The 12846-nt window shown below is 41.8% G+C and overlaps 1 protein-coding gene across 9 annotated transcripts in view; it reads right to left on the bottom strand.

Annotated features, from left to right (window-relative positions):
- FRY (FRY microtubule binding protein) overlaps positions 1-12846 on the bottom strand; it is a 578021-nt gene that overhangs the window by 17509 nt on the left and 547666 nt on the right. For all 9 annotated transcript variants that reach the window (XM_068267046.1, XM_068267044.1, XM_068267045.1 and 6 more), the window contains 3 exons: positions 6957-7106; positions 5494-5592; positions 4180-4263 (listed from right to left, as the gene is read on the bottom strand). In XM_068267046.1, coding sequence (XP_068123147.1) covers positions 4180-4263; positions 5494-5592; positions 6957-7106 — 333 coding nt within the window. The remainder of the gene's footprint in view (positions 1-4179; positions 4264-5493; positions 5593-6956; positions 7107-12846) is intronic.

Here is a 12846-nt window from a genome sequence, read left to right as displayed (position 1 = left end):
CATTGTGTGACATACTGAAGAAAAAATTAAACAGTCTAGTTAAGATGATGATCCTAATGTGAAGCCATTTACCAACAGCAATACCAAAAATAATTAATCATTTTCTATAAAGATGGGCTGAAGGGTGAAGGCCTCACCTAAAGTGACTGGAGTCCACATGGCATTCCTCTGTACAAGACCATATGTAGCTAAATGTCGAGGCAAGCAAAGCAACTTGTCCTCCCCCCCCTTCCCTTTGCAGTGGTGGAGCCATGTACAGGCTCAACACCGATATCTCACAATTCCAAGCCCTGGTGACACACATCATCACATGCAGAATCTCTATGACCAGTTAGAGCCAATTTCCACTAGCTGGCATGGGTCTGGGTCTTGCCGAAGGCACGCCGGTACTTACAAGTGATGTAAGAACGTATGCAGATCGCTTAGCTGTGAAATGCATGGCTAGGGATCTGGATGCGTGCTGCACAAATCTGCAGCATGCCGTCTAGATTGGCAACGGCATTCGGTCTGGACGGCAAGTCATTGGTCACATAGGCAGCGTTTCCGTTTGCAACTCGGCTGCAGATTCGGCCATAGTGGAAAACTGGCCTTAACTTTTTTTCTTTAGTTTCCCAGGCATGATCCATGTTTAGAACCTGAATTGGATGTGACACTTGCTGTGATGATGGTGAATGAGTTTCACTTAAAAAGTATGCCTGAGCCAATGAAAAAAATGCATGCAGATGGTGGGCTAAATTACCTCTTACTTCATTTACTGGTGCTGCTCATTGTCCTAAATTCATATTCAATGGAATCCTCCACTCAAATACCCAAACCAGGAAAGTCCCCTAGTGGCGATGCATGACTCAGAACAATTCCAAACTTCGCGAACACAGCAAAAGCAAGAGCTCACCCATGAGTGCACAGTCTGAAACTCCAGCCTATACTGTTCAGATTTGCTCTCGGAAGAACTTCTAGAAGCCTGTTGAGATGAGAGGAACGGGGATGGAGGGGGGACCTCGAGGACAATGAGCAGTGCCAGGACACTAAGTAAGAGGTAATCTAGCTCACCATGGGCTTTATTCAATATTTTTGTTCCCCAATTCAGGATAAGTCTCCGTGTTTTCCTACCTCTGCTACCTTTCGAATAAATACAGAATGTGCCCTTTGTATTAATGACGGTATTGGCCAAGTACCCCATTGTGAGAAACATCTCAAGAACCCCTTGATGCATACATATTGCTTAGGAGAACGTCATCATTGTGTATAATTGTTTTTCAAACATTCCTTGAGCCTTTTAATTAACGATAAATACTTATGAAGGTTAATTAATGTGGATTTGCTGTTGGTAATAAAATGGGCTCACGTTACAGCAAAATTAGTACAAACACGGTTAATATCTGCCATAAAAATAAATTAAGCAGGAACGACACTGGCTCAGAATATATTTTTATGGGGAGAAATGATACTATGTATATAGACGCCTTTTTTGGTAGAAGAGATTTTCACCCATGGAAAATATCTGAGTCAGCCTTAATTGTAGCTACTTGTGATGGACGTATTTAGTAAGAGAAAGAGATATAACAATATATAAGCGAGGAGTGGGGATATTAAGGGGCTGCAAGCAAGGGCAGCTAAGGCCATGCTATGATTGCTAGAAGATGTGACATACGTACAATCTTGGAGGAACCTGAAGCAACTGGTGTCAAGCACATCCTGACTTTTGCATAAATAGAACCAGGTAAAACTAATTTCATTAACGTACAAATGAATGAAATGTGTTTAAGAAAACAACTGATACGGCTATAGCATGCCATGCAATCTCACAGCATTGTACAATCATTATCAGTATTCTGAGGTTCAGGACCAGGGCTGTGGAGTCCAACTTCAACTACCCGAAAGGGCTCCGACTGACTCCTTAGTCTAATACTTACCAGAACTAAGGATTTGGTACAAAAATCATACGACTCCGACTTCCGACTCAGACTCCTCAGTTTATGAAACCACCGACTCCAAATCCGACTCCAGGTACCCAAAATTGCTCTGACTCCGACTCCACAGCCCTGTTCAGGACATCATGAGAACATCTAGATCTGGGGCATAACTAGAGGGGTACAGCCCCTGCAAACAAAGGGGGTCCCGGAGCTCTGGGGGCCCCAACTACTAGCTTTCCCTTCCTCTGGTACAGGGGACTATACTTCACACTTGTTTTAGGACTCTTGTAAGACGGGTACCAAGGCTGTGAATGGCAGGAGGGGGAGTGAACATTGGCGGGGCCCAAATTTTTGCTGGAGGGCCCCTTGAATTGTAGTTACGTCACTGTCTAGATTCTTTCTCACAATCCCTCATTTATGGGAATTAAAGGACAACTGTAACGAGAGGCATAGGGAGGCTGCAGATGCCATATATGCCATTTGCCTGGGTATCCTGCTAATCCCCTGCCTCTAATACTTTCATCCATAGACCCTGAACAAGCATACAGCATTTCAGGTGTTTCTGACATTATTGTCAGATCCGACAAGATTAGCTGCATACTTGTTTCTGGTGTGATTCAGACACTACTGCAGCCAAGTAGACCAGCAGGGCTGCCAGGCAACTGGTATTGCTTAAAAAGGAAATAAATATGGCAGCCTCCATATCCTTCTCACTTGAGTTGTCTTTTAAATGAATGATCACCATGTTTAGTCTCAGGATTAAACAAAAGGCAACAATGCAATTTTTGCTGGGTTCCTGAATTTAGGGCATCAGTGATTCACTCATGGAGCCTCCAGTCCCCCGCCGCCAGCTAGTTTAGTTTCCAATGACAGGCCCGACCACGCATATTTTTCTTTGCGTTCCCGTCCGCATTAGAGTCCTGTGCAGGACACTACTGAGGATGGAAACATGAAGGATACGCGTGGCCAGGCCTGCACAGGTGCAGAAAGCCCACCAACTCCCTGTCAGCAAAAACAAAACTAGCACGTGGCGGGGGATCGGAGGCTCCATGAGTGACTGCGAGGGCGCGGGACGGCTGCAGGGGGCTTCTACCAGGAAAGTAAAACTGATTTTTATTCCTGGCTTAAGTGTCCCCTTAAAGCTGAATTACAGTCTGACATAACTAACAAATGTAAACAGGTAGATTTGCGCCCACTCAATATAAAATGAATTCAATTGGCTGCAGTCAGTGATAAATGGGGTTACTCACACCCCCACCATTCAAGCATTCATAAAGTTTTAAAAATCACTCATGCGCCTATATATACCATCACATATACAGTTTTATTCAATTCATAAATTCAAATTCATATATATTACATTAATATGCAAGCAAACACTAGCCAACTTTGGAGAAAAGTTGGCTAGTGTTTGCTTGCATATTAATGTAATATATATGAATTTGAATTTATGAATTGAATAAAACTGTATATGTGATGGTATATATAGGCGCATGAGTGATTTTTAAAACTTTATGACATAACTAACAATTAACAACTTGGCTGCCAACAACTTATAGACTATTCACTTATCCTACCTGCCTTTGATCCAAATAATTTAAAGTGAATATAACAATTCCCTCCCTGGTTACAGTCACCTAGTACTGGAAAAAGCCATCTTGCTTAATAATGTAATATGCAGGTCAGTCTGCAGGCAAACCTTTTTCTCACTCAGGAAACTAAAATGCTGGTTCATGATCTCTAATTTGGACTATTGTAATATAACTACTTTGTGGACTACCAACTAACAGACTGGCACCGCTCCAATCTGTCCTGAACTCTGCTATTCAACTCCATCTTTCGTCTCACTCCTTTTTAAGGCAAAACTTTTCCTATGTACCCAGTTGGTCAGCATGAAGAAGGGGTGGACATAAAGAGGACACCGACCAGCAATTTAGAAAAGAGCAAGAGAGCTAATGCATCTTTCAGATCCTCAAATGCCCCCCCACCCAGTTTAACTCAATGCTCAATCCAGCTAGGAGGGGTTCTCCTTTGAATCAAAGCAATGTCTAAAAGTATGAGCAAACTTATGAAAAACTTGAGGATAGACCATATATTATCTGTTTTCACCAGATTGTACAATGCTGTGGGTTGCAGACACGTTTTCTCTTAACAGACGTTATTTTGTATAACAGTGAATAAAGTACAGTAAATGCGATTGGATGAATGGGATGGTATGCTTAAGATCTGGTTTAATACAAAGGTCTGTTATAATATTTTTTCTTACCTTCTCTTCTGAGTCTCCAGGCTGACATGTGATGACACCATCTTTTGAGCCCCCCGCAAATGTTGATTTACAGTTTTTTAGCCACTACATAAGGAAAGAGAAAAATGATTTATAGAGGTTTTCATCACTGAAAAGGACCACATCTATCTACACATACACAGAGGTCCATTCCCAAAAGCGTAACAAAAACAAAATAATGTGCAGCAACAAGCTTCAGCTACATACACAATATAGAAGTGGCAACAGATTGATAGCTACATAATATTGATCATTTGCCACAACGCTCCACTCAATATTGATCATATCTCAGCAGACATCTCAGTAGGCATCGTGCCACAGCTGCTGCGGCATGCTGTAGTGGAAAGCTATAAAGCCTCATGTCATGCTGCTCCTACCTGTGGGCATCTCAGCTGCCCTGCCCACTCACCTCCCACACATCATTGTTTGATAGGCAGAACAACTGATCACTCAAGGGGACCTCCTTTTTCATGAGATTTTTCTGAGCTTCAATGGGTGTTTTTTTTTTTTGTTTTTTTTCAAATCCAATACTTAGGCCCGGTTCACACTAGCACTGATGGAAATGAATCCACGTAAAAAATATTTGTGAAATGGATCAGTTTGGCGGAACATGCCGAATTGATCCGTTCGAACGGACTAATGTTAACGCATCCATTGGTTAACAGGATCTATTCTCATCTTCCGGTCTGCTAAACTTTCTTTTTTTCAGGCCAATGTGAACTGGGCCTAAATCTTTTAAAAATGAATGTGCTCCAAGTGTTCCAGTGTAAGACGGGGATCTAACCCCAGGTAGAACTTTAAACACTTATAAGATAATTCTCATGAGTTTATTTAGTCAGGATGGCCATGGAAGTGTTATTTATATGAGTACAGCCCATTGTCCCTAGGTGACCCTACTCATGATTTGTTCCCTTTAGTCTGTTCCTGATATTCTTCCCACTCTCCTCTCAATAGATGCTGTGAGTAGGGATGGTCAATGTGACGCAAATAATTTTGAGACGATGCAGGATTATGCAAATGTTTGCAGTTTGAAAATGGACCAATCACATTTTACTTCAGCAGGATTTGATTGGTTCATTTTCAAGCTGCATACAAAATTTGCATAATTCTGCATTTACTCGAAATTATTAGCAGGTCATTGACCATTCCTAGACGTGAGCATGCTTGGCCAAAGCAATCACAAATTTCTCTATACATGAATCACTTGGGGAACAAAAATTGGTTCTACAGAGATGTTCCCTTTCAGTATAACCATTCCCTTGCTGAATACTCCATAAAGGAATGTCAGGGACTCACAGAGATGGTAGCTTCTTTTCTGTTGTTGTACGTGTCCAGGTATTCCTGCAGCTCCAGCACACTGAACTTCAGCTTTTCTAGGAGTCCACATGACAGCAGCTGAAAGCAAGAGGCATATTTATTATTTCATGTAATGAGCAACATTATACTGGATGTTGAGATATAAAAGGGTTGTTTGAAAAGCAATGAAACGTTCCGTTTCTCTTTCAGAAAGGTAGATGTGAGAGTGTTGTGCTGGTGTTTGTGAATGGCATATACTGATGTGTAGGCTAACCTGCAGATGGACTGCTCTACTCCTCCTCGTTTTGTTACATCGATTGGAAGCACCTCATATAGGCTGTCATAGCAGAAACACTGTTCAAATGTCAGAGAGGATTGTCTACCCACCTGGACCTCATGTCTCATTCTTGCCAAGTCTTGAGTTGCTTTACCTCTCTTAACTTAAAGGAATTGTCAGGCAAAAAAAGTGTTTCACTTACATGGGGCTTCTACAAGTCCCATGCAGCCATCCTGTGCCCTCGTAGTCACTCACTGCTGCTCCAGTCCCTCGCCGCCAGCTAGTTTAATTTTTGCCGACCTCAAGAGGTCGGCAGGCCGCATTGCGTACATTTTTACGCATTCCCACTGGTGCAGGAACATTAACGGTTAAATTGCGCATGCGCAGTACTGTCATGCAGAGCGCCATGATGTTGCGCAGCGGCCGACGTGATGACAAAGAGCGTCCCGGTTCAGGAAGTGGGAGCCCGACACCCGGCCTGGGTGTCAGCGGTGCGGTATGCGGCGGAGGGACCGGGAGAGGAGCCAGGACCACGCCGGGGGACCTCCCGACCTACAGTGGGCTTCAGAAAGCCCCAGGTAAGTACCAATTTTGTTTATTTTTAAAAGTCAGGGTCCCTTTAAGAATCAATTATACTATACTCTGATATGAATATATTGATCTGCCATGACACCTTGCTGAGAACAAAGAAAAACCTAAACAATCTGCCATTAAATTTGTTCTGGTTCGGTAACAACAGCAATAGCCATTTGAACTGTGATCACTTTTAAAAGGAACCTGAAGTGAGAGAAACACGGAGGCTGCCATCCTTATCTTCTAATGACCATTTCCTGACTTCTGAGCTTATGCTCTGCCTCTGATACTTTGAGTCTCTGGCCCATAATGAGCATGCAGATCAGATTATCTGACTCTGGTCCGACTACACAGGCTGCATGCTTGTTGCAGGTGTGTGACTCAAAAGCATCTAAAGCTAAAAGCTCAGCATGACAGCCAGGCAACTGGCATTGTTTATAAAGGTAATGAAGAGGACAGCCTCCATTTTACCCTCACTTCAGGTTCCCTTTAGTAGATGAAGCACTTAACGATGCAGTTTCCTCTTCACTTCAATTATTTTCCTGTACAATTACCATATTTGTACATATGTATAATACCTCCCAATCTTACGATATATTATCATGATACTCACTGTTTCTGCATCTACAAAGAGAGTTGGGCATTCAGAGCACAGGGTCAGTAGCTGCGATGTGCTGACAAACTTTGACCCGATACCACGAAGACTGTCTCCTAGGTAACAAGCTGCGTCACATGTCAGGAAGCAGAACCTCTTCTGTATACTCTGCAATACATACAACCTTCTGTTTAGTGTGTGACATCAGCTGGGAACGAACCGATGACAAACCAAAAACCCACTCATGAATAAATGTGATTGCCCTTGTTTTAAAGAGACACTGAAGCAGTTATGATATAATGAATTGGTTGTGTAGTTCAGTTAATTAGTAGAACATTGCAGCATTCTCTAATACAGTGGTTTGCAAAAGTATTCAGCCCCCTTGAAATTTTCCACTTTTGTCATATTACTGCCACAAACATGAATCAATTTTATTGGAATTCCACGTGAGAAACCAATACAAAGTGGAGTACATGTGAGAAGTGGAACGAAAATCATACATGATTCCAAACATTAAAAAAACAAAAAACTGAAAAGTGGGGTGTTCGTAATTATTCAGCCCCCTGAGTCAATACTTTGTAGAACCACCTTTTGCTGCAATTACAGCTGCCAGTCTTTTAGGGTATGTCTCTACCAGCTTTGCACATCTGAGATAAACAGAGGAACACCAAGAGCCCCAATAGTGTAGTATGTATTGACAAAGGGGGTAATGACAAAGAGTAATAGTTGTTATACTCACAAACATGGGTCACCAATAGGCAACCACTGTAAAGGCAGGTGGGGAGATTATCCTGACCCCACTCAGGAATAAGAAGTCGCTCTCTGTAGATAGTAGAAAGGGTCGCAACCCTCCACCAAGGGTGGATACAATATTATATAAGAGAGAACAGAGGTGCCAAAAGGATAAAAGGGGTTTTAAAGGAGCTTAAAAGCCAAAACTTGGTAATTAGAGGAGGCAGTGGTGGACTTACCCCCTCCAAGCAGACACAACACGACTGTACATTATCTGGAGTTTGTTAATAAATAGACTGAATGTACAGTCGTGTTGTGTCTGCTTGGAGGGGGTAAGTCCACCACTGCCTCCTCTAATTACCAAGTTTTGGCTTTTAAGCTCCTTTAAAACCCCTTTTATCCTTTTGGCGCCTCTGTTCTCTCTTATATAGCTTTGCACATCTAGTGACTGAAATCCTTGCCCATTCTTCTTTGCAAAACAGCTCCAGCTCAGTCAGATTAGATGGACAGCGTTTGTGAACAGCAGTTTTCAGATCTTGCCACAGATTCTCGATTGGATTTAGATCTGGACTTTGACTGGTCAATTCTAACACATGTATATGTTTTGTTTTAAAACATTCCATTGTTGCCCTGGCTTTATGTTTAGGGTCATTGTCCTGCTGGAAGGTGAACCTCCGCCCCAGTCTCAAGTCTTTTGCAGACTCCAAGAGGTTTTCTTCCAAGATTGCCCTGTATTTGGCTCCATCCATCTTCCCATCAACTCTGACCAGCTTCCCTTTCCCTGCTGAAGAGATACACCCCCCGAGCATGATGCTGCCACCACCATATTTGACAGTGGGGATGGTGTGTTCAGAGTGATGTGCAGTGTTAGTTTTCCGCCACACATAGCGTTTTGCATTGTGGCCAAAAAGTTCCATTTTGGTCTCATCTGACCAGAGCACCTTCTTCCACGTCTGCTGTGTCCCCCACATGGCTTGTGGCAAACGGCAAACTGACTTCTTATGCTTTTCTGTTAACAATGGCTTTCATCTTGCCACCCTTCCATAAAGGCCACCTTTGTGCAGTGCACAACTAATAGTTGTCCTATGGACAGATTCCCCCACCTCAGCTGTAGATCTCTGCAGCTCGTCCAGAGTCACCATGGGCCTCTTGACTGCATTTCTGATCAGCGCTCTCCTAATTCGGCCTGTGAGTTTAGGTGGACGGCCTTGTCTTGGTAGGTTTACAGTTGTGCCATACTCCTTCCATTTTTGAATGATCGCTTAACAGTGCTCCGTGGGATGTTCAAGGCTTTGGAAATCTTTTTGTAGCCAAAGCCTGCTTTAAATTTCTCAATAACTTTATCCCTGACCTGTCTGGTGTGTTCTTTGGACTTCATGGTGTTCTTGCTTCCAATATTCTCTTAGACAACCTCTGAGGCCCTCACAGAGCAGCTGTATTTTTACTGAGATTATATTACACACAGGTGCACTCTAGTCATTAGCACTCAGCAGGCAATGTCTATGGGCAACTGACTGCACTCAGACCAAATGGGGCTGAATAATTACGCACACCCCACTTTGCAGTTATTTATTTGTAAAAAATGTTGGGAATCATGTATGATTTTCATTCCACTTCTCACGTGTACACCACTTTGTATTGGTCTTTCTCGTGGAATTCCAATGAAATTGATTCATGTTTGTGGTAGTAATATGAAGAAATGTGGAAAACTTCAAGAGGGCCGAATACTTTTACAAACCACTGTACTTGCAGTTTACACACTACATAGCATTCTAAATGATTTTACAGAGCAGGCCAGTGAACTTTTGAACTGTCCTCTGGAGAGAAAAAGAAAATACAGTGACAGTTGAGATAACAAGCTTCAGAAGACAGAACTCTCTGTAACTTTCCATAGAGCTCAAAGGCTCTTTTGCATAGATAACAACTGGAGTTTCTTAACTACATGAGACTTCTCTTTTTTTAGCTGTACTACACATACAAATCATTAGATCATTTTTTTTTGCTTCAGTGTCTCTTTAAGATATTTCTAACATTTATACTAAAATATAAATCTGATCCTCAGTATGTGCTGAAATGCTGATCACACCCGCACTAACGGGATAAGGAATGCAATGGGAATGTCAACTACTGTGAGGTTTACAATGCATGAATTTAGATGCTTACCTAGGAAGGTTATCCCCCCATCCTTCTCCATCAGACTATTTCAGCACGTGGCAGCACTGCACAATGGATTTGTAGCTTTAGAAAAGGACTATATTGGTTAATGCAATCTCAAAAAGGCAAAAAAAGTCTCTGAAAAAGCTTTATTGACACATGTAGAAAAAGATCAAAATATACGGCTCTTCAATATCACAGTGGTAGATCAGTAAAAACACATTAGATTGACTTATGCCAACAATTGGTTGTAGCTTAGCGGGTATGAAACTTCAAGGCGACGACACATGGTCTGTGAACTTGGTGTACATACTATCAACTTTTCTTGGTGGTGGTTCTCTTGCGACAATTCTTTTTGTCGTATTTGATGAATTACAGTTTGTGATTTTAATGTGTTGTTATATATTGTTTTTATTTTTAGAATTGGGTATCACGGCCTGATGAAGGGCACATATCTTATATAAAAGCCCGAAACGAACGTGTCGTTGCCTTGAAGTTTCATACCCGCTAAGCTACAACCAATTGTTGGCATAAGTCAATCTAATGTGTTTTTACTGATCTACCACTGTGATATTGAAGAGCCGTATATTTTGATCTTTTTCTACATGTGTCAATAAAGCTTTTTCAGAGACTTTTTTTGCCTTTTTGAGATTGCATTAACCAATATAGTCCTTTTCTAAAGCTACAAATGTGTTGAGGGGCAAGGTGGATTGCCCTAAAAAAAGGACTGTGTTTTGATCCTTCACAATATAAAGGATTGTACCCCAAGATTTATCTTTATTAATGTTATTAGCACTGCACAATGGCACAGACCCGCGCAGGCTTCGGTGTAAAAAGCCAAACATGATTTGCTCTGTGCTCATGCGCATGCATGAGCTTTTGACAAGGGTTTTTCTGCGGGAACATCACTAGAACTAGGTGGAGGAAGATAGGTGAAGACTCTGTGGCCTTTTTGTGATTTCCTGACTCTTCTGGGGCTATGCAGACAAATAATGTCCCTAAAATACATTGTGCAAAACATTGGCCCGTCCCGTAGAAAGGAACCTGCACACTTCGGAATTAATGGCCTGCTAAATACCCAGCTAGCTCTCATATGTGACATATGTGATATTTTAACTGTGATAAATTGTAGAATAGATTTTAGGCTTGAAGCCTATGGCTTATGCATTCTATTTAGTGACAAACTGAATCAAACACAACACAATTCTTATTTTCATATATTCAGTACCAAAAGAATAAACTTACAAAAAGAAAAGCAAGTGACAGAACTTAAAAGACAATACATAAATTATCTTAGGGACTCAGCTTGTTAAATATGTGTGTGAGTGTAAACAACTGTTATTTTTGCAGCTAAGGGCTTGTAATTATTAGAGTACAACGAGAAAAAAAAATACACCTTTATTTCCAAACAATATATTGTCCCAATACACTGTTTTAGGAACATAATTTAAATTTTGGGATAACAAGGACAAATAGGCAAAAAAAATGTATGGGTTTTATCTACAATAACATGGTTTATTTTTTAACCATAGTAAATGAAAATGGAGAAATTGTGCAATTTTACCCTTGTTTTTTCCCCTTCTAAAATACATAAGAAAATTGAGTAATTACAAAACAAAATATCACCCACTAAAAAGGTGAAAAAAGCAATGTGTACGATCATTTAACTACAGTAGTGATAAAGCAGTAGTAATAGTGATAAAAGTTGACGGATTTTTGGAAGCAGCGCTGAAATGTGAAAATTGCTCTGGTTTTCACGGGGAAAACCTGGTGAAGTGGTTAAAAGGAAATAAGTATGGCAGACTCCATACCACTCTCACATCAGTTGTCCTTTAATCCTACTGCTAGGAATAAATGTTAGCACTGGCAATAGGGTTACATGCCAATACCAAACTCTCCACCATAGGGTGCAAATAGGTGGTGACTTTTATCCAACAAAGGAACCAACAATTCAAAGGCTGAAATATCACACTATTTTATTATGTGTGGCGTAAGGAGACACCAAGTTGTAGTTCACATCTGGGTCCTATTGTTCTAGTGGCCTGTATATACTGCATTCCAGCAGCAGAGAAGTGTTGTCCTCTATTTTCATAAAAAACAAAAACAAAAAAACATATGATGCCAAGTCCACAGCAGCAGCTACCAAAAACAATCTCAAGTCTCAATTCATCAAGGAGAATAATTAAAAATGTTCCAGGAAAAAGGAAGGGTAAATACAATTCAAGGAAATGTGGACTTTCCCCTCTTACATGGACTATAATTTTCCAAGCAATTATTTGTTACGGTTGAGTTTTTGCCCTAAGAAGTACATCAAGGGTTCATCCTAGTTCCTCGCAGCCTCATAAATATAATTGTGAATTATTGTACAACTATATAAAGCCCATCTCCATACGCAGGTCTAAAAATATAATTAACACCTTAGTCATCAGCCTGCTCAGATGTTAAAGCAAATCTGAAGTGAAAACAAACTTCTGAGATATCCCACTCACTGTCCTTTACCCTTTAACCTCCTTGCCGGTTATCCCGAGCTCAGCTCGGGGTAACCTGCGTAGGAGAATTTCTCAGGCCCCGCTGGGCCGATTTTCACAATTTTTTTTCCTGCACGCAGCTAGCACTTTGCTAGCTGCGTGCAGTTTCCGATCGCCGCCGCCGATTCGCCGCTACCCACCGCGCCCCCGAACCAGACCCCCTGCGCAGCCTGGCCAATCAGTGCCAGGCAGCGCTGAGGGGTAGATCGGGATTCCCTCTGACGTCTCGACGTCAATGACGTCATCCCGCCCGGTCACCATGGCGACCGGGGAAGCCCAGCAGGAAATCCCGTTCTGAACGGGATTTCCTGCTTACTCTGATCGCCGAAGGCGATCAGAGTGGATAAGGAGATGCCGCTTGTCAGCGGCTATCATGTAGCGAGCCCTCGGCTCGCTACATGATTTAAAGAATTTTTTTTAAAAAAAAAGTGCTGCGCTGCCCCTTTGCCGCCAGAATTGTAACGGCAAGGGGGTTAAAGAGACACTGAGGCGGA

The sequence above is a fragment of the Hyperolius riggenbachi genome, chromosome 2 (genome assembly GCF_040937935.1).
Source record: "Hyperolius riggenbachi isolate aHypRig1 chromosome 2, aHypRig1.pri, whole genome shotgun sequence".
Classification (NCBI taxonomy): Eukaryota; Metazoa; Chordata; class Amphibia; order Anura; family Hyperoliidae; genus Hyperolius; species Hyperolius riggenbachi.
Note: the sequence above shows the minus strand (reverse complement) of the source record. Positions and strands in the feature narration are given on the sequence as shown.